General features: G+C 36.9%; 3 protein-coding genes across 3 annotated transcripts in view; 1 reads left to right on the top strand and 2 right to left on the bottom strand.

The window, feature by feature from the left end:
- LOC107689597 (diacylglycerol kinase delta-like) overlaps positions 1-10,131 on the bottom strand; it is a 29,585-nt gene extending 19,454 nt beyond the window's left edge. Inside the window, exons 1-3 of the mRNA XM_016487643.1 lie at positions 9,848-10,131; positions 3,398-3,505; positions 3,041-3,121 (exon numbers count right to left, since the gene is read on the bottom strand). Of these exons, the coding sequence (XP_016343129.1) occupies positions 3,041-3,121; positions 3,398-3,505; positions 9,848-9,964 (306 nt within the window). The 5' untranslated portion in view covers positions 9,965-10,131. The remainder of the gene's footprint in view (positions 1-3,040; positions 3,122-3,397; positions 3,506-9,847) is intronic.
- Positions 6,975-23,337, bottom strand: part of LOC107689591 (S-arrestin-like) — a 28,043-nt gene continuing 11,680 nt past the window's right edge. The window contains exons 17-18 of the mRNA XM_016487629.1: positions 19,376-19,381; positions 6,975-6,984 (exon numbers count right to left, since the gene is read on the bottom strand). The gene's annotated coding sequence lies outside the window, so the exon portion shown is untranslated. The remainder of the gene's footprint in view (positions 6,985-19,375; positions 19,382-23,337) is intronic.
- LOC107689590 (complement C1q and tumor necrosis factor-related protein 9-like) lies at positions 17,888-22,952 on the top strand. The gene is made up of 5 exons (XM_016487627.1): positions 17,888-17,960; positions 18,834-19,101; positions 19,191-19,271; positions 19,840-19,920; positions 20,012-22,952. The coding sequence occupies exons 1-5, from the start codon at positions 17,940-17,942 to the stop codon at positions 20,965-20,967; spliced, it is 1,407 nt and encodes a 468-aa protein (XP_016343113.1). The 5' UTR covers positions 17,888-17,939; the 3' UTR covers positions 20,968-22,952.

Below are 23,337 nucleotides of genomic sequence, written 5' to 3'. Positions count from 1 at the left end.
TTGTGTTTGTGTGTGTTTGTATATGTATGTGTGTATGTGTGTGTGTGTGTGTGTGTGTGTGTCTACCACAACTTCCCAGTCCGTTTCCTCCAGCTGCTGACAAAGACCCTCTGTTCCCACACGGATAAAAATAACTCACGCCTTTCCTCGACCAGCACACACACACACACATAAACCGATCATATTATTCATTTCACAGAGTACACAAGCTGCCTCATAAAACCAACTAAAATATACAGACACGCGGCTCAGCTGACACGCAGCGGAAATCAGGAGAGAAATCTGCACAGATCAAGCACCGTTTACAAGCCAAAACAGCTCTAAACAAATATGTGCGTGTATTTTGATGTGACAGGAGATTTTTCACTGGAGGAAGCATTATTATGGATTATGGACTCATATATTAGAAATAGGCAACTGTTCGAAATTAAAAACGTCTTAATGCTGGATTTGTTTCAGCTTTTGTCTTCTCCAGATGTTAACTGATGGACTGGAGTGCTGTGGATTACTTGTGGATTATTGTGATGTTTTTATCAGCTGTTTGGACTCTCATTCTGACGGCACCCATTCACTGCAGAGCATCCATTGCTGAGACACTGATGCAATGCTACATTTCACTGAATAAAAATATGAAATTCTTTAAAAAACGTACCTACCCCAAACTTTTGAACAGCGTATAGTGTATGCCATTAATTTTATTAATTAACTGGCATATTATTATATTAATGGAATGACAGCCCTATTCTACAAAATATCTCAAATTTACAAGTGTTATTATCATGCAGATCTAATCTAGATAGTTATTCACACACACACACACACACACACACACACACACACACACACACACAGAGGCTGCTGTCATACTGAGCCCAAGGCCAAAACACCAACACTGGACAAAGTGTTCAAAACACACACACAAACCTACCTAAATGAAGACATACGACAGGCCTGAATCGTTTACATATAAAGCTATTCATGGAGATTACAGATGACCAAAATCTAACCCTAGCCCTAAAAAAAGAACACATAGTAAAACATCATTTTACTTTATGAATCACCTTTAAAGACTTGGCCAGATTTCCCCGAACAACAGATTTGTCAGATTTAGCTCACATCTGTGGCCAATAAACGTATTAGTTAAAGTCCATCCTGTCATTTTTCTGTGGAACAAAAATAACATATTTTGAGTTTTTTTGTCCATACAATAAAAGTCAATGGGGTCCAAAGCTGTTTGGACCCCAATGTTCTTTAAAAAAAGAAGAAAGTAACACAGCATAAATGATGATTTTGAGGTGAACTATCCCTTTTTACACACACACGCACTTTCTTTTCCTCTCATTCCACACATTCTTTCCTCTTACTTATTTGCCGGCAAATCCAGGCACTCCAATAAAACTCTTCTTTCTCCTTATGTCTCTCTATCGCTCTCTCTTTTCCTGTCTGTGTAGGTTGATCTGAGCCATATGGAGATCTACAAACCGGCTCAACGGCAAATCATTCCTTACTCTCCTTCCTCAGCTGATCCATGTGTCTTTCCTTCCCTCTCTCTTTCAAAGACTCCTCCCTTTTTCCATCACAATGACTCAGAGAGCCGCGTCCTGCCGGAGACCCTCCCACAAACCAGCAGCAGGCAGAAAAAATGCATACGAAAACACAGCGAACACGCACACGCAGCCCAGAACAGAGTAGACAGAGCATGGAAAAGCGCGAGCTCCTCCCTGCAATTAAAATGAAATCAGTCCAAATGTCAGCTATAAATACACGAACACACACACATGTGCTCCAGACTATTTCAGGCCGTTCTGTTTATCAGATCCAGAATAAACACACTCCGCGTTTTTCTCAGAAGCTTAATTTCCTCGCCGAGAATGCCACAGAAAACACAAGAAACAAGTGTTTACTCAACTACGCTTTTAGCACCAAATTGTCTCCAGAAGTGAGCTAAATCTGACCTAAAACAGACATTCTCAAAGCTAAAAATAGGTTTTGTTTGCTACAAATGCAAAAAGTTTTCTTTTAGGGGTTATCAATGAAGTTTAGCATTAAGTCATTAGACTTAAAAAAAAAAAAATCCCATGATTTTGCACCATATCTTGAGATCAGAACATCAAAGAGACTTGAGAGTGACAGTAAAAACATTTATAATGTTATAAAAGATTTCTATTTCAAATAAATGCTGTTCTTTTGAACATTCTGTTCATCAAAGAATCCTGAAAAATAAAATGTATCAGTTTCCACAAAAATATGAACTGTTTTCAACATTGATAATAATCATAAATGTTTCTCGAGCAGCAAATCAGCATATTAGAATGATTTCTGAAGATCATGTGACACTGAAGACTGGAGTAATGATGCTGAAAATACAGCTGCGCATCACAGAAATAAATTACATTTTAACAGATATTCACATAAAAAACAGCATATTGTAATAATATTTCACTATTTTTACAGTATTTTTGATCAAATAAATGCAAAATCATACCATAAAAAAATTATACCAACCTCAAACTTTTGAACAGAAGTGTGTCATATTTATGTAATATACAGAAAAATTAGCATTTATGGTGGCTCTAAAACGTCAATGAAAAGCCTTTCAAATAGAATTATTTCTGACTTCTTATATCTATTCTGAAACGAGCTCGTCATTTGGCAAACAGACTGCTGAGGGCCGTAAATGCAGTCATGTGATTTCTTTTTCCAGACCATTTCTTCCTGAACAGTACTAAATAATTGTTAATAGAGTCTTTAAGGAATCACTGAGCGGAATCAGAGCTGGAATTGTTAAATAAATAATTCCCTAATCATGGGACGTTTTGCACAGGCAAGCACCACTCACATCACATCACACAATTCAGGTCCAATTATAATTAGCTTTATATGAAAGAACATTACAACATATCCTCATTTAAATAATAAGTCTTGTGTGCGTGTGTGTGTGTGAGTGAGAGAGTATGCGTGTGTGTGTGTGTGTGTGCGTGTGTCTGTGAGAGTGTGTCTATGTGTGTCTATGTGTGTGTCTGTGTGTGTGTGAACTCACAGTAAAGCTATTGTTAACGTTCTTCGTGCTTGATTCTGCTACGCTGGCATCCGTCAGATCCACTTCATCAAAAATAATTGACTGAAAACAAATCAATAAATAATTAAGAATCCAGTGACATTTCATCTAAATCTTTTTGTGATTTATGTGTTTACTTATAAATATCTACAATACAAAATTGTTTCCAGAAGCGAATTTAAGCATATATGTATATATATATATATATATATAGTTTTAGGGTTTGGCTTAGTGTGTATTAATTATAAAAAGCTTTACATAGAAGTAATAGAAGTTTATGGTATGCTCTAATTCACACAGCTAATTAAAAGTGTGTGTGTGTGTGTTGTTTAGACAGACCTTGGCCGTCTGAGCGTAGTACAGCGTTCTTCCCCGCAGTTTAAAGTAACGTCTCTTCCAGCGCTGAAAATTTGTCTGTTTCATCAACTTTCCCTCTTTTAAAATCGTCTAGAAGAAGCGAGAGAGAGAGAGAAGTATGTGAAAATTCCTTTCGTTCCAGTCACCCGCGTTCATTTACGTAATAAATGGCATCATCATCCTCCTCGAGCGGCTCTTTACACATCATTACATCTCCCACAAACCTTGAATGGAATGATATTTTTACACCAAGAAACCACACAACTTCACTCCAACCTCAGAAACACACACACACACACACACACACACAGCCTGCAGTTCCATGTTAGACCTAAAGGGAGCAGCAGAGCGCAACACATCTCACTCTAACATCTTATTTCTAATTTACAAGCATAGCTATTAATATTGTTCATATTTAAGATTGATTCCTGCAGTGTTTGTGCTCCAGACATGAATGATTCCTCAAACCATATGTGTTATTTTACTTTACTAAGTAATGAGACGCACCATTTTCACCCACTAGATCAGAAAACTGAAAAAAATCCCACAGACACACATTGAAAGAGGGTCTACAAACCATAAAAATGTTCAAAATCTCATCGTGCATTACACAATTTTAAACATACTGTACAACAGCAAACAAACACTTAAATAAATCGGACGCGGGATGCTGCAAAATTCAGACTTTTAAAAAACACATTAAAAAACATTGATCAAATTTAACTCCTGGAACAGGTTGATAATAATGCATCATATCTTTAAAACTCAAGGTCGCTACAGCGAGAAAAAGCATGCAAACTTTTCATGCATAAATATTCAGCAAAGTAATGAGACAAATGCACAAATGCAACTCTATCCGAAAGCTTTACAAGTCCACAAAACACACCGAACATCAGGCTGCGTGCAGGATTCAGAGCACAGACGGTCAGTATGGTTGGTTTTATTTAAATGCATTGCCATATCAGCATCACAAGCAATTACAGATTCAGCATTCAACAAACTTTATCATAAATACAAGCACCTAGAATAAAAAAAGACTAAACCATTTTGCATATATGATTCTTTAAATGCACTTGAGATAAAGGTTTTTCTGGGTCCATCTTACAAAATATGCAGTCAGTCAATATGACTAAGTATCATAAAGCAGCACAAACACAAACATTCAGAGAGTGTAACAGACTAACCTGGCCCCTAGTGCAATCCATGAGACACAGGTCAGAGCGAGAAGCGTCTGACTGACGTGAGGGTTCTACGCCACACACACATATACACACACACACACACACACACACACACACACACACTCATGCTGGTTTCCGCTGACAGTAAATGCCCTTTTCTCTGCCACTGAAGGCACCTGTCATAAAACAGTCTAAAACACACCCCACAGGAAGCTTGACCCGCTTGTGCAGTGCTCAAGCTTTGAGAAGAGCTACCAAAATAGCTCACTCCAAGCCTTGATGCAGATAATAGAGCCATTTCCTAACCGCACACTAACTTTACATCTTTACATCCGGTGCGCTGCAGCATGAATGACATGAGCGCTTGATGTCGTTTTTAATGAACTCAGGATTTAATCAGGGTTATCAACTAAAACTAAAACATTTAAAAAAAATTAGATTAAAATAAACATTAACTGAAATAAAATATTAAAACAAAATCTAAAAAAAGTACAAAAATAAAATAAAAAACCTATAACAAAATTATAAAAACTATCAAAAAGTATACAGATATATTAAAAAAAAAAAAAAACGCAACAAAATTACTAAAACTTTAACTAAATATAAAATGAAAATATTAAATATAAAAATACAATCCAATACAAAATATTATTCATATATTAATATCATAATCCAAAGCTAAAACCAAAAAGCATTTACATTACTTGAAATGAAATAAACATTCACTGAATTAAAATAAAATAAATAATAAAAGTTAACTTTTTTCAGCTAGTTTCCAGGGCAACATTTCTCATTTTAATTAAGTTTATGTTGAACTACTAAAATAACTAAAACTACAACTAAGAACTAATCAAATAAAAACTATTTTAAAACAAAAATAAAAAACACAACAAAATTACTAAAACTTTAACTACAATTTAAAATGAAAACAGAAAATATAAAAATAAAATGTCATTCAAAATATTATGAACTTATTAATATCATTAACTAAATCCAAAAAACATTTTCATTACTTGAAATAAAATAAACATTAACTGAAATGAAATCAAATATAAAAAAAACAAAGGTAAACTTATTTTTTCAGCTAGGTGCCAATGCAAAAATTCTCATATTCATTAGTTTATGTTGAAGTACTAAAATAACTAAAACTAAATAAACTAAAACTAAGAACTAATATTCAATAAAAACGATATAGACTTATTTTAAAAGAAAAACACAATTAAAATAAAAATGAAAACAGAACATTTAAAATTGCATTCAAAATATTAACAAAAACTAGTATATGATGCTAAAATAATACTGATTTTAATAAACTGAAACAAAGCCTGTGCGGTACACCACACAGAACCACTATTTACAGTATATAAAGAATATATTTACACGTGAATGTTTGCACCGATTGTTCTGTATAACTTTTGATATTTTTATAAAAGTTAAAACATGGGATGTCAAAACCTGTCAGGTAACAAGTTAGTTGGACTCGATTAGACCGAAATCTCATATTTTAGCCAGAAGCGTCTGGCTAATGTTGATTTTGTTTTTCTTTTTTCTCTTCACAAGATGTTAACTGATGGACTGGAGTGCTGTGGATTACTTGTGGATTATTGTGATGTTTTTATCAGCTGTTTAGACTCTCATTCTGACGGCACCCATTCACTGCAGAGCATCCATTGCTGAGCAAGTGATGCAATGCTACATTTCTCCAAATCTGACGAAGAAACACACTCATCCTGATCTCGGATGGGCAGAGGGTGAGTTTACGAAGTCATTTATCCAAAGCATTTCCTAAATAATGTAATTCAAATGTAAATATAGATGATTATAGCAAGAATCTCAGTAATACTGTGTCCAACAGTCCTCTAGATTTACAGCTTGCAGCTGTGCGACAGCAATCCGTCTGATGAAGGGCTGAGCGTTCCTCGAGTTACAGCTGTGAAAACTCTACCTCATAGTGTTTTTACTCTCATAAAGATGCTTTTCAGCAAACCAAACGAATGCTCTGAAATCACAGATTCACCCGCTGGTCAAACGTGACCTTTCAGCGGACAGATGCCTGCAGTTACTGTAGCGAACGCTTTCATCTCACCTCTGTCTGATCAGACTCAAAGAGGCCGTGACCTTTCTCCTTTCTCCCCCCACCACAGCGCAGCGCAGCACACAGACGTGATGACAGTACAGGGGCGAGACACAGCTTCCTCTTCTCAGAATCCAGCCCAGAGCCGCAGCGGCGTTTACAGGCCGGCCTTGTTGCAGAGGAGCCTTTGGCCACCCACGCGTTAGTGCTACCTTAACTAATGCGCACTTCCTGTAGACTTCAAGGAATAGTGCACCTAAAAATAACAACGCGTGTCATCATTTACCCTCATGTCCATGCCTTGTCCCTACACACTTGGGTCAGACGTAAAGGGGTTTTCAAGCATCAAAAGAATAAAAGTGCAATACCGCTTTTAAACTTTCATCCATGCATTAGAATGTGTTGTGTCTAATTTTTGTTTTTTCTGAGCAAAAGTAATGACTATCATACATTTTTTCCATGATTTACTGAAGACACCCACTAAAATGTCAATCGGTGTAACAATAGTTCATATAACAATAAATCAAGTCAGGCGTATTTAGATCAAGAATGACATTAAAAGACTCTATTTAAGGTTTACAGCCTCCAAAAACTATTTAATTATTATTTTAAATCTTTACCACGATCCTTCAAACCACTAGGTTTTATCAAAAACTTTTTATTTTATATTTGTGACCCTGGAGCACAAAAGCAGTCTTAAGTTGCTGGGGTATATTTATAGCAATAGCCATTGTATGGGACAAAATTATTGATTTTTCTTTTATGCCAAAAATCATTAGGATATTAAGTAAAGATCATGTTCCATGAAGACATTTTGTAAATTTCCTACCATAAATATATCAAAACTTAATTTATGATTAGTAATATGCATTGCTAAGAACTTCATCTGGACAACTTTAAAGATGATTTTCTCAATATTTTGATTTTTTTTTGCACCCTCAGATTCCAGATTTTCAAATAGTTGCATCTCAGCCAGATATTGTCCGATCCTAACAAACCACACATCAATGGAAAGATTATTTATTCAGCTTTCAGATGATGTAGAAATCTCAATTTAAAAAAAAATGTACCCTTATGACTGGTTTTGTGCTCCAGGGTCACATATATTTTAATAAGTACAGGTCAGAAAAAAATATGTTGTTTCATTTTTACATAAATATATGTGAAAAGACAATGGAACAATGATAATGGAACATTTTTCCACTCATATAATTTGCAAAAGTTATTTAAAACATTAAAGTAGATGCTTTGCTTGCATTTAATATGCTTTCTATGCGTATAAAATAACTTGTTGTTAAAAGTTAAACATTTAACTCTAAACATTAGAGTTAAAGGTGTTTACAGAAGAGATTATGGATTTCTCTTTTAATCACTGAATAAATCAGAAAATACTGTCAACAGCCAGAAAACAAATACATTTATACTATGCTTTAGGAATAAAATGTTATATAAATCAAGATGAATCATATATGAACAAACCCCTCGGTAAAAACCTTCAGAATATAGAGAAATAAATTCTATAAGTGCTGCTGAAGTGGAGGAGGAAACTCTTTTTGACAAAACGGCCTTAAAAGATATGCATTATAACAGTCGCAAATAGATCAAATGTAATAAAATACGCTTAAATGTGTATTTAGTATGTTTCGTTTCCACTAGTCTTAAAGAAGAATGTTATAGAAATCTCCAAACTAAACCGGTTGATGAAAAAACAAGGCTTTAGCCTTAATCACACAGAAGCACTTTCCTCTGACTCTGGCTGTGAAGTGCCCTTCAGCACGAGCAAACGATACTCGGTTAGTTTTCTAGGTGAAAGATATTAAACGATAAATCAGACACCATAAGAGCATATGAATGATGCAACCGCAGATCATCTCCGGTCAGTCCTGAGCAACAGAGCATCATCTCACTGACCGGATACGCACAGGCTTTTAAGGCTCTCTCATATACACAATGCTTTTCATAGCAAGCTAATGATATTTACAGAAATGCGGTATCTTAACCATAAATCTACACCTCATTCACACAGAAAGCAGCTGATATTTATAGATGGCTATACATTTTTTTTTATTTTTGAGTCTTTCAAAAAGGGCAATCGGGATATGCATTAATGAAACCAGATCCAACATACAAGAAGAATGCACTAAATCAAAGAATTCTGTCAAAATGGCAAGCTCAAGCTTTCAGGAAGTGAATTCTGCAAGAACAAGTTCTCTATCACTTTATCTTACGCTGAGCTGTTTGTCAGTAACGGAACAAGCTCAAAATGTCAACACTGTTAATATGACTCTGATCGCAAACACTGGTTTTGAATAAGTGAACAGTGATAACTCATAATTCTACCTTTGGTTTGCCAGCTCAGATCCTGAAGCTCAAACCTTTACAACAAGCTAGTTACTGTAGTTATTATTACTAAAATGCAGTGCACAAATGACATTAAATTTGCAACAAACAGACGCTTTCCAGACCTTTGATGACAGTGGAGGTTGATACAAGTTACCACAGCTTTACAGTAGTAATAATAAATGATAACTATGACGTACGGGCATAAACTATGATTAAAAGAGGGATTTTCTCTTAGGTTTGAGCTTGTAAAATGAACCGGCCGACAGACAGACATGCTGCCTTTCAAAATGAATTACGGTAGACAGTTTCCACCTAAATTAAGATATATTTGCACATATTTTGCTACTGATAATAATATGCTTTATAATAAAATTAATATGTAATTTCCTTAAAAACCGCCTCAATACATTTTCTATTGTTTCCTCCTTTTTAGTATTATTTATATCTATATTTTTACTACAGTAAAATAACTGCAGCAGCAACTGTTGTACTGCAGCAGAAACAAAGTATGGTAATTTTTTGTAAGGGAATTTGTGTTTGAATGTAACCGCTGCGCTGCAAGTGTTACAGTGTTTCATTTTCAAACGCACAGATTCCGAACAAACGGTTACAATGTAGCGCTACAGCCGACCTCGAGCGCTCATCATCACAGAGCCGCGCGGTTCTGTTACATTCAGCCGCGCTCGTATCAGCGACCGGTGTCGGTGTCGGTCGGAACCGGAGGGTCTGGACCTGCAGGAAACGTCGCGGATCTCGGACGGGCCGGCCGCTCGGTCTCAAGCGCTTTTCTCTTTGGAAAACTGACGCTAAACACACACGCACGTGCTACATTACCTTGCTCCGGATCTGACCGGACGTGGAGACCTTCCGAATGAGCTTCTGCGGGGAGCCGTGCTCCTGCTCCGGCTCACTGTCCGACGACTCGGCCTCAGCAGCACCGACCGCCGCCATCCTGCGCTCCAGCCCCCGGGACTCACACTCACGGACGTGTTCCAGCGGGACCGGCCTCACAGCGCCGCCGCACGGACAGACCGAGCACTGCAGCCCGGAGAGCGGGAGAGTGCGCCGCCTACCGGACAGAGGAGCTACAGCTGAGACGCTGTACTGAACGAGTGACCCCCGACACATTTGGACCAGTGTTAATTTTGACAGCAAATTTTGATTTAGTTTTAGTCATAGTCTTTTGACTAAATGCCATTTAGTTTTAGTCATCTGAATTGTTTTTAGTTTTAGTCTAGTTTTAGTCGACTAAATCTACAGTAAATTTAGTCGGCTAAATCTAATGGGTTTAGTTACAGTGTAGCCTAATGCATTTATTAAGCATTTCTCAAAAACGTCCAAACTCATTATATAGGTTTGATCTTAAGGTTTTATCATGATAGACACTGATTTAACTGTTGTGACACACATTTTGAACGTTTTATGCGACGTGCAGCAAGTGTATTTTAGCTTATGTCCCGCCAGTTCATATGTAGGCCTACGCAGAACCTCAAGAGCCACGCAGCAGATTCGTTCTGAATGATTCTCATCCCAAATCCCAAATCGTTTTTATTCGTTGACGAAAATGTCAATAGATTTACGTCATAGTTTTTGTCATTCAAAAAGAGTTCGTTAACGTCTAGTTGTCGTCTGTGAAAAAATTTCGTTGACGACAATTATGACGAAAATTATTCATCAACGAAATGAACACTGATTTGGACGCACAGGCAGCATTGGGGAGTAACTAGTTACATGGAATTACGTAATTTAATTAACTGTAATCTGTTGTGTGTAATGTGTAATTAAATAACAGCTACTTATGAAAATGTTAACAATTACAAAGGGGGTTACATCTGAATATTTTCACACACACACACAGATTTGATTGATTTCTTTCCCAAATTGCATTGACTGCTCTAAAATATGAGACACCAATGTTTCAGGAGTTGACGACACAAAATATGACACATGCTTATTTGATAACGTTTTATTTACTATTTGGGTTTGTGTATGCTTTATTTTTATTTATTTTTTTAATTAACTGATTTTATTTCCCAAGGCTTTGTTAGATGCCAGTGTTTCCTCTCATGGCTATGCAAAGATTTGATTTCAAAAACAGTATCATAACTATTAAACTAACTTATGATTTTAAATCTGTATTTAACCTCATAATGACCTCAAAGTAAAAAGAGCTGCTAAAGTCTGATTTTGTGGTGGCTGTGCTTTAAAATTGTATTGTTATAATCTTAATTCAAGTGAAGATTTTGAAAGTCTGACAGTAATCAGTGTTGAGCACTGTAATCAGTAATCAGTTACATTACTGTAACTGAAATCGTTACACTGCTTATTACATTTTAAATAGGGTAACTTGTAATCTGTAACCTGTTACATTTCCAAAGTAACCTTGTCATCCAGCAAACGTTGAAAAAAAAGTTAATTCTGAAAGTTATGAACAAATGCTCTTCTAACGTTAATGGAATGTTATCTCTTCTTAAAACATGAGCACATCAATTTGATTCATACGTCATTCGTGCACGTTTTAAAATGTTACTAGTTTCAGAACGTTCAGAGAACATTCAAAAGTAACGTTCCCATAATGTTTACAAAACAATAAAATTGAATATTTCCTTAACGTTCATGCAACCAAGAAAAAAAAAAACAGTTTTTAAAACATTTAAAAAATTGGACATTTTTTAAACGTTTAGAGAACATTCAGAAATAATGTTTTCATGAATGAATGGGAACATTACAACTTATATTTGTAAACTGGGATTGCATTACAAAAAGCTAAGTATAATATATTTTAAAGAAGATACCATAAGCATACCTTCAATTAAACAGAAGTGTGTACCATTTTACATGTTAAAACAATAGATAAAGTGTTTGAAATAAAAGCCACTTTGTGTTTATGAAACATTTATGGAACATAGTTCAAACTGCCTTCATACACCAACTAAATATTCACAAAACACAGCTGATTAAAAGCAAAAATGAAGCAAATCACGCCTGTGAAAAAGTCTTCTTGTCTGAATCAGGAGAGAAATATGCAGAGATCAAGCATCTGACGGCACCCATTCACTGCAGAGGATCCATTGAAATCAGTGCTACATTTAAGAACAACCCTGTCGAATAATGGATTAAAAAATCCGACATCTTTTCAGGACGCGAACTTTACAAGGAAGTGTGCCTCGTCTTTTTTTTTTTTATATCACTTTATGTATTGTTTTGGATATCAGCATTTTTTAAATCATGCACAATCAACGAAATGAACACTGATTTGGACGCACAGGCAGCATTGGGGAGTAACTAGTTACATGGAATTACGTAATTTAATTAACTGTAATCTGTTGTGTGTAATGTGTAATTAAATAACAGCTACTTATGAAAATGTTAACAATTACAAAGGGGGTTACATCTGAATATTTTCACACACACACACAGATTTGATTGATTTCTTTCCCAAATTGCATTGACTGCTCTAAAATATGAGACACCAATGTTTCAGGAGTTGACGACACAAAATATGACACATGCTTATTTGATAACGTTTTATTTACTATTTGGGTTTGTGTATGCTTTATTTTTATTTATTTTTTTAATTAACTGATTTTATTTCCCAAGGCTTTGTTAGATGCCAGTGTTTCCTCTCATGGCTATGCAAAGATTTGATTTCAAAAACAGTATCATAACTATTAAACTAACTTATGATTTTAAATCTGTATTTAACCTCATAATGACCTCAAAGTAAAAAGAGCTGCTAAAGTCTGATTTTGTGGTGGCTGTGCTTTAAAATTGTATTGTTATAATCTTAATTCAAGTGAAGATTTTGAAAGTCTGACAGTAATCAGTGTTGAGCACTGTAATCAGTAATCAGTTACATTACTGTAACTGAAATCGTTACACTGCTTATTACATTTTAAATAGGGTAACTTGTAATCTGTAACCTGTTACATTTCCAAAGTAACCTTGTCATCCAGCAAACGTTGAAAAAAAAGTTAATTCTGAAAGTTATGAACAAATGCTCTTCTAACGTTAATGGAATGTTATCTCTTCTTAAAACATGAGCACATCAATTTGATTCATACGTCATTCGTGCACGTTTTAAAATGTTACTAGTTTCAGAACGTTCAGAGAACATTCAAAAGTAACGTTCCCATAATGTTTACAAAACAATAAAATTGAATATTTCCTTAACGTTCATGCAACCAAGAAAAAAAAAAACAGTTTTTAAAACATTTAAAAAATTGGACATTTTTTAAACGTTTAGAGAACATTCAGAAATAATGTTTTCATGAATGAATGGGAACATTACAACTTATATTTGTAAACTGGGATTGCATTACAAAAAGCTAAGTATAATATATTTTAAAGAAGATACCATAAGCATACCTTCAATTAAACAGAAGTGTGTACCATTTTACATGTTAAAACAATAGATAAAGTGTTTGAAATAAAAGCCACTTTGTGTTTATGAAACATTTATGGAACATAGTTCAAACTGCCTTCATACACCAACTAAATATTCACAAAACACAGCTGATTAAAAGCAAAAATGAAGCAAATCACGCCTGTGAAAAAGTCTTCTTGTCTGAATCAGGAGAGAAATATGCAGAGATCAAGCATCTGACGGCACCCATTCACTGCAGAGGATCCATTGAAATCAGTGCTACATTTAAGAACAACCCTGTCGAATAATGGATTAAAAAATCCGACATCTTTTCAGGATGCGAACTTTACAAGGAAGTGTGCCTCGTCTTTTTTTTTTTATATCACTTTATGTAGTTTTGGATATCAGCATTTTTTAAATCATGCACAATTTTACTTGATGTCATACATCCATAGAGTCAGCTTCAGCTGTTTCTTCAGGAGATTGATGGATGTTTTGAGAAAAAGCCGTGGACGTTAAAAGCACAATAACGATCACAACAGCCTGAAGCAAAATGCTGAACCTGAGGTTATGGAACAGTCTAGAATTTAATAGCGAGAGTGCGTGTTTCCTGTAAATATACACCCTAATGTAATCAATACAGCAATGATTGCTGAGTGTGTAACTGTAGACTTGATCCTGATGGGTTTTGGGGGGGTTACGCAGCACATACGAATTCCTCATAAAGACAACAAACACAGAGCGACCGTGTAAAGAAGCGCAGGACAGCAGAAACAGGGTCAGGAGCTGGGCGGTGCTGTGAAGAAGCGGTCAAGGCTTTGTTTGTGTTTGTGTGTCCAGTTTCACATCTGTGTTTCACATCTTGCCAATGCATACTTCCTCAGTAACGCACACTAGCTCTCATTAGGATGCATCCCCTTGACATAATACCACATTCTTTCCAAACAACACTGTGTCTCCTTCAGTAACACTCAATAATTCTCTTTCACAAATATGCACAAACACACACCTTTTACAGTAATCCACTCTTTTACATGATGGGATCTGATCCTGCATAATGTGTATGTGTGTGTTTCACCACACGTTATGTGTGTTATTTGTTACATAAACACCTTTTTATATCCATTATTGTCTGGAAATTAGAGTCAAGCCAAGTGAAGCTTCACAGTAATAAACAGGAAAATTACAGCGGTAATGTTGCTAAATTAATCAATTTTTAAATGACTATTAAATGCTGTATGATGCTGTGAAGCAGTATACACTGTAAAAAAAAAAGGGTAAATAAAAACAGAGTACTTTTTACAAGGAAAATACCATTTCAGTCTTCATTCATTCACTATTACTTGCCATTTCTTTGTAATTATTTGTAAATGTTACTAGGAATTGTTTCAACACCACCTTTTTTTTTTCAGTGTCATTATTCAGTTCAATGTTGATTCATCTCAATTCAGTCACAAATTTGTCAATTATGAAACAAATTCAATTTCAGAAGACAATAGTGTCATTATTCAGCTCAATTCAGTTCAGTTTCAATTATGCAACAACTTCAAAAACAGCATGTGAATCGGATTCAGATCAGGCACAAAGGATGCATATTTCCCAAGCTAATTAATTGGGGAATTCCCATTGATTTCCATTGTTCTAATGTCGTCAAGGAAGAGCTGAAGACACACCTCTTTTGCAAGCACTGAACTCATCCACAACCATAAACAAATGCACTTGTTCTCTTTTCTGCATTTCACTTCTGTTTCTGCTGCTATACTGATCAACTCTATACTTTAAACCAAGCATTGCGTTCTGCAGATATTATATTTGTAAGTTGCTTTCGATAAAAACTTCTGCAAAATGTATAAATGTACACAAATACATCTTTTGGCATAGATATTTAATACGTGAGTTTAAAGAGTATTTGACCCCTGTTGTGTTGGGGTCAGTTTGACCAATAACTCGATTTTCAAACTGCTTAAACTATTTATTTCTTCTTGAAATTTGGTGGATATTTCTTACTTAGGGTCATGAATGTGCATGCAAAGTTTCGACGCATAGATGTGTTTTGAAAAGGCTATACAAATGTTGTACTTTGTGGGGTCCCCTATTGTTTTCAATGCATTTTGCCAAAAATCAGCACACTAAAGTGTCGGGCAAAAAAAAACAAAAACAGAAAACCTTTGCTGTAACTTGTCAAACCCTAAAATATGGAAAACATGACTTATGTGATTAAAGACTGAAAGTTTCCTCGAAATTCAGACATCTTTATCTTAAATCCTTGTTTTTTACTTAGTTGAGTTTCACAGTCAAAAACATCTGTCCGTTGTTAGTTTGGATCACAGTTACTGAAAAGAAGTGTGAGAAACCCATTTAGCCTCACAGGGATTTGAGAAAGAGACATAAAAAGGCAGAGGTAGTGCAAATAGCAATAAATACTGCTTACACTAATACAAAGATACTTTCTTGCACCTCAGTGTGTAAAAAGTCATTACAAGTGGTCATGACTACTCATTCTTTAATTCTGTGTATGTGCAGCTAATTTTGAACAAAAATATGTGGGTCGAATTGGCTCCTAACACAATAGAAATAACACAATAAAAATAATTAATAAATTATTAAATTCCTCTTGTATTTTGTGACAAGCTACAATAGAGGTTTCCTGTTTTTACATTAATCTTTAGTATTTTTCATAGTGTCATTTTTTGGCAAAATGCATGGAAACCAATGAGGGTCAATTTGACCCACAATAAAAAAAAGTTGTACCCAGTTTGTGAACACAATCTAAAGGAATAAAGGAATACAGTTGCCCCACAGTTGGTAAAAATAAACTTAAATCGCCTTTGCATTAAAGCCTTTACAATGGAAGTTAAGATTGCACTGGGAAAAACCAACTTTTCATAATGTTCACATGATGCACATATGGATAACAGAAAGGGATGAGAGTTATTTTTTGGCCTTTTAAAAGCTATTCTGTAAAACACACACACACACACACACACACTCTGAAGAATGATGATAACCAACCCATTATTATACCATTGACTTCATTTGCATGGACAACAAAAAACAACAACAACACATTTCTTAAAATATCTTCTTTTATGTTCCACAGAAGAATAAAAGTCCATTTGGAATGACATGAGGATGAGTAAATTGTCAAAATTTAAATTTCTGGGTGAACTATCTTTTTAAAGCTCCAGTGCTTACCGACACAGTTGTCACACAGGCTGCAGTGGGATGTCCGGGGCGGACGGAACATCTTGCATGAGAAACAGTATTTAAGCTTGACCACCTGGTCATTTATAAGGATCTCTTTAGTCCGGGGAGGTGGACGGTATGTTGAAGATCCAGAATTATCTTTAAAGAGACCCACAACTTTAGTATCAACATACACAACAAAAATGTTAAAATGCAAAATAATGAAAAATAAACGCCACAATCAAAAACACACCAATCTGTCTCTCAATATCCGCAGCCTCATCCGGCAAAGCCCTGGGTAATATCCCTGGGTCACACACACACACACACACACACACACACACGTATGACATAACCACCTAATCAACAAAATTGTCAAATGCTCAAACAAACAGTGAATATTTTATAAGCCACAGTGTGTCAACAAACAACTTATAGTTGATAAGTATACAAAATATGCAAACTTATAGTTTCTGTATAATAATCTGGGAGGAAATGACAGTCAGAACTGTATGAGGTAACACTTTACAATAAGGTTTCAATTGCTAATATTAACTATAGTAGTTAACCCGAACAATATTTACATAATATTAACTAAGATTAATAAATGCTAAGTTCAAAACTTCCTAATACATGATTAAAACTTAAAGTTGTATCTGTTAACATTAGTTAATGTGGTGTGAACTAACATGAACAGTAACATTTTTATTACCTAACATTAACAAAGATGAATAAATTCTGTAAAAATATATTGTCCATCGTTAGTTCATGTTAGTTAATGCATTAACAAATGAGACCTTATTTTAAAGTGCTACCCTGTATGAAATAAATAGCACAGCTATCACTCTTCAATAAATTCAGTGTGGCGCTACAGCTGTCAAAATAAAAGATTAAAACAACAAATGTACTGCTGCATTATGGGATACTCTTCACAGATCTGTGATCAGATATTCTAGGTATTACTTGTTACATATATTCTGTTGACTGGTTCTTACAGAAAGAGAATCCTCTGTGTTTGTGTGAGTGAGAGATCTGACCTGGATCGGGTCAGAGGCCTGCCGTGTTCCCATGCTTCCCTGTATTATAAATCATCTCCAGAGACGCATCAGCTCTCTCCTGTTACAGTCCTGATGGAGCCGCGCCTGCTCTCACACTGCTGTGTCACTCACACAAAGGCAGTTTTCTCTCTACTGTATTATTACTCGTGATATTTTGGGCCTAATGAGGTCGCAGAGAATGGAGAGAGAAAAAAAGTCCAACTCCCAGCGGTCAAATACACACAAACACACTCACGCAGGTGCAGGTATATAAGTGTAGGTCGTCAGGACATCAGAGATTTTTTCACACACTTGACCTGGACTAAGGAAGAGCAAGATGCTGTATCGCTGGAACATGGTGGGTGATCAATCTGTCCGTCCGGCTTATCTAATTGCCATTAATTGACGAAAATGACATACAGAATAAAAACAAAAACAATGCTAAATAGTATTAAATATTTAGTGTTGTAGCTTAGTATTTGCATACTATTAAATTTCCTATATTATGCTTTATTGGAAATTGCTAGTTGCTAAATTTCACAAATATTTGTGACCCTGGAGCACAAAAGCAGTCTTAAGTCGCTGGGGTATATTTGTAGCAATAGCCAACAATACATTGTATGGATCAAAATTATTCGTTTTTCCTTTATGCCAAAAATCATTAGGACATTAAGTAAAGATCATGTTCCATGAAGATATTTTGTAAATTTCCTACCGTAAATATACCGTAAATATATTAAAACGCAGTTTTTGATTAGTAATATGCATTGCTAAGAACTTAATTTGGACAACTTTAAAGATGATTTTCTCAATATTTTGATTTTTTTGCACCCTCAGATTCCAGATTTTCAAATAGTTGTATCTCAGCCAAATATTGTCCAATCCTAACAAACAATACATCAATGTAAAGCTTATTTATTCAGCTTTCATATGATGTATACATCTCAATTTCGAAAAATTTACCCTTATGACTGGTTTTGTGGTCCAGAGTCACATATGAAGAAACATGGAATTTTGATGTAGAAAGTCTGAAAAAGCATTCTCTTGTTGAATGTACTCCGATAATCTTTAATTTAAAACAACAATGCAGCTAGCAACCACCCAGAACATCCTTGTACCTATCAAGCAACGCATTGAAATTAAACATTCTTGATTTTCTTGCTGTGAGACAGTGACATAATATTTTAAAGCTACTCTGTAATTAGATTTAACTCTATAATTCTGCCTACAGGACATGAGGAGTATCGTGGGGGTGTTGGTGTGTTTGTTTTTCGGCCAGTGTGCTTTACTGCCTGGCTCCCGTGCAACAGAGTTTGGGTTACTACCCAATGACACGCAGGGACAAACGGGATTTTCGGAGCCTGATTTATCCTATTGTCAGATGATTCTGGAAGCTCCAGTTCCACCCACAGCAGACCAGGTTCCCTGGTTCTGCATCTGCTCCGCTTGCTCTGGAAACAGAGGCCAGAAAGGAGACAGAGGCGACCGCGGACTGTCAGGTACAAACTCCACACACAGCATTTTCTCACTCATACTCTGTTTGTTTATTATTGTCAAGCGTTTTAATAACTGCATCTGCTACTCACAGGAGTTCCTGGTAGTCCAGGTCCAAGAGGTCTCAGTGGGCTTCCCGGCCGTCCAGGATTCACAGGACGTCCTGGCATAAAGGGTGAGACTCAACAACAAGTCTCGTACTATGCATTTTACTTCACTATGAATGTGTGTGAATCAGTGTTGGGAAAACTAGTTTGAAAGTGTAGCTTCCCATGGTACAAGCTCCTTGTGTGAAGTTTCCTGCTTATAGTGGAAAAACTACTTGCTTTGGATGTATTTCCCAAAAGCATTGTAAACTTAAAGGGACAGTTCACCCGAAAATGAAAATTCTGTCATCATTTACTCACTCTCAAGTTTCTTTCTTCTGTTAAACACAAGAAAAGATATTTTGAAGAATGTTGGTAACCAAACAGTTGCTGGTAGCCACTGACTTCAATAGTACTGGAAAAAAACACTATGGAAGTCAGTGGCTGCCAGAATCTGTTTGGTTACCAACATTCTTCAAAATATATAATCCCATACAGGTTTGGAACAACTTGAGGGTGATGACAGAATTTTCATTTTTTGGATTAACTATCCCTTTAAGTAGATCACAGAGACCATGGTCAGTATGTTATTCTCTAAAACTGGTGTTTAAATCGATTGAGTTTACTGTGGTAGTAATGTAATTCACACACCCACAGGTGAGAAAGGTGACGCAGGAGATAAGGGTGACCTTGGTTACCCTGGAGTTTCAGGGCCAAAGGGAGGCAGGGGATTCAAAGGTCAGTGAATCTTCGCTAATGTATTACCATTTACATACACACAATGCCTATTATGGGCCTTGGTGACCATTTTTGTATATGTGCTTCCCAGGTGAGAAGGGTGAACCTGGTCTGGAAGGTCCTACGGGAGAACAGGGTCCAAAGGGAGATGATGGTCAGTGCCCAGAAACTTGTGAGCCCATACCTGGGCAGGCAGGTGAACCGGGTCTTCCTGGCCCTGCAGGTGCACGGGGGTTACCTGGGTTGAATGGAGACCTTGGTCCCAAAGGGATGAAGGGTGATCCGGGTGTGGTGGGGGAGCGTGGCCTTCCAGGTGTACCAGGGGGGAAGGGTGACCAAGGTCCACAGGGCCTGTGCAATTGTAAGGATGGGGCTCAAGGAGCCCAGGGTCAAACAGGTGAAAAGGGTGAGAAGGGAAACTTGGGTCCGACAGGGGAGCAGGGTACAACTGGAGCCACAGGACCTAAGGGTGATCAGGGAGATATGGGAATGACTGGTATGCCCGGACCTTGCTCACCCACTGTGCAATCTACTTTCTCCGCCGCTTTACTCACCTCCTTACCTCAACCAAGCCGCCCAGTGCCTTTCAAACGTGTCATCTACAACTTAAACCAGAACTACAACCCTGATAATGGCGTCTACACTGCCCCAGTTAACGGAACCTACGTGTTTAGCTACCATCTGCAAGTGGCCACCCGTGCGCTAAAGGTCGGACTCTTCCACAACTTTGAGGCCGTGGTGAGGACAACTACGCCAGTGGAAATGAACACCGCCTCTCAGCAGGTGGTGCTGAGTCTGAGCCAGGGTGACTGGGTGTGGGTACAGGTGAAAGATGTCACCACTAATGGCATGTACACCGGCTCCGAGGCCAGCAGCACATTCAGCGGGTTTTTGTTGTACCCAGACAGATGTGATGACATGTTTGGAAGAGATATCAATGGAGGCACTTTAAACACTGAAAAAATTCCACCGACAGATGCCGATAAGTATCCCTGGGGAACTTCAGAGACCCCCATATATACCTTACCCACTTCCCCTACACCTTAAACCCTTAAGCCCCAAGTATACTTCGTTTTAAGCGTACGCTAGCGTATGCGTACAGTCGAACGTGTAGCCTTTCAAAGTATACACTATTTGATGTTGTTCGCGAACGCGGACAGTCAAGCTTCATCCATGTCTAGGGTCTGCTCTATTTTTCCCCATAAAGTATGGCCGATAACAAATTTTTAACAAAACTATTTTAAACAAAAGGTGAGCTATCACATACCCTCTCGCTCACAAACGCTTGTCAATGCAGCCATCTGTTGTTGTTCGTCTTTTTAGTTTCGTTTTCTACCGTGAAACAACGGCCCGGGACAGTTTTGCCACCTTGTGGAACATCTGATTACTACAAAAATAATTCAATGCTCATGTGCGACCTTACAAATATCGTGTGGTGCGCGTACTATTCTGGTGACGAAATTCACGTCACGCACACTGTACGCTGTCCCTCGCGTACGCGTAAAAAGTGAAGTATACTTTGAGCTTTAACCAACCCCTACGTTCTAAACCACTACCTACAGCCCAGACAAGGGGCAGCCAATCACGCTGCTGGAGGGCTACCATCACGCAGATTTTAGCTCCAACCCTAATCAAACACAACAGCTAATCAAGGTGCTCAGGATTACGTGAAAGTAACAGAAAGGTGTGTTGAAGCAGGGTTGGAACTGAAGACTGCAGGAAGGTAGCTCTCCAAGAGCAGGGTTGGAGACCCCTGGCCTTAGACCCTAAACTCGTAGTCTACACCCTGAATTCTACAATTGTAAGCCAAACTCTTAACCTACACCCAATCTTCTAAACCTAAACTTCACCTATTCCCTAGACCTACACCCAGAATTATGTACCTTTAACCAAACTTTTAACTACACCCTAGACCTACATCTAACATTCTATACCTAAACTTTATCTACTCCCTAGACCTGTACCCTAATCTGTTAACCTACACCCAACATTCTAAAGCTAAACTTTAAATGACTGCCTGGACCTGCACCCTAAACTGTTACGCCCTACATCCAACATTCTGAACCTTCACCCAAACTTTTAACTGCACCCTAAACCTACAACCAACAGTCTAAACCTAATCTTTTATCAACTCCCTGGATTTGCACCCTAATTGTAACCTACACCCAACATTCTAAACTTTTACCCAAACTTTTAACTACACCCTACATTCTAGACCCGCACCCTAAACTCTTAACCAAACCTCTAAAATGATCCACTTCTCAACCTCAACCTGCACCCCTAGTGTTTCTATAATATTCCAAATGTAGATTCTATTTTAAGTCCACTTTATGTAGTTTGTATGTAGAAGCAAACCTTTGGCTGAAAGCAGGGCCTTCTAGTTCACATGTTTGGAATTACTTAGTTCTCCAGGTGGATATGTGCGGTGTTTATTCACAGTGCATGTCTCGTAACTTGATTAGCTGTATTATGCCCCCATCAATACACAGTGAGGTGGATCAGTCGGGAGGTTGCTCCCTTGACAGATATGTTTTCAGCCGGATGTTTGTAAAGAATGAAAACTGAGCAGGAACGCACCAATCAGCTGTTATATCATCCTTCCAGCTATTCAGTGGACACACACTGTGAATAAAAGTGAAAATGAGAACAGGAAAACTGGGTGGACTGGTGCATGTATGTGTGTCTCAAGATAGGTGAGTGGAGAGAAGTATTTGAGAGGTACAATAAAGAGAGGTGTTGTCTTACACAATTGAAGTGTTAAACACCTGTTTGAGAGAGAGAAAGAGAGTTTCTTTACTTTGGGCTTTTGAGTATGGATTATTCAGACACACAATATTATGTTGGGAAGCCTCTTATGGTGTTGCCTATATGGGTCCAGGAAAGAGGGCGCCCACCCATAAAAATGTTGTTCTGGTCGCTGTGAATTTTAGCAATGACCCTGCAACATTATGACATAACACAACATGTTCATGCTCATGTTCTGTGTATTGATTACCCTTATATTTCCAATAAACTGTAAACTACTAATCCGACTCCTTGTTTTTGGTTGTTTTTCCACTTAGACTAGTCAAACTAGTTCCATCTGACTAATTTTGATCAGACCAAGATCCACAAGGCACTACTTGAAAAAAAAAACCTTGTAAATGACCAATGTTTGAACATTAATTGAATATTTAATTCGGCAATTTTAAAATACAACAGCTCTGTTCCAAAACCTAGTGAGCTGGCTTGCTTCTAGTGTCTACTTAGGCAGCATTCTAACTTAACATCTTTTAAGTGACTAATTTTGAATACTGTAAATTATTTGAATAATATAATTTTGAATAAAATAAAATATGAAAAATACTTGGCAACTAACTGACAAAAACTTGTTGAAGGTTTGTTGTAATAAGTTGAAATCCTATAATTACTAATATA

This window comes from Sinocyclocheilus anshuiensis, unplaced genomic scaffold (genome assembly GCF_001515605.1).
Source record: "Sinocyclocheilus anshuiensis isolate Anshui unplaced genomic scaffold, SAMN03320099.WGS_v1.1 scaffold906, whole genome shotgun sequence".
NCBI classification, from domain to species: domain Eukaryota; kingdom Metazoa; phylum Chordata; class Actinopteri; order Cypriniformes; family Cyprinidae; genus Sinocyclocheilus; species Sinocyclocheilus anshuiensis.
Note: the sequence above shows the minus strand (reverse complement) of the source record. Positions and strands in the feature narration are given on the sequence as shown.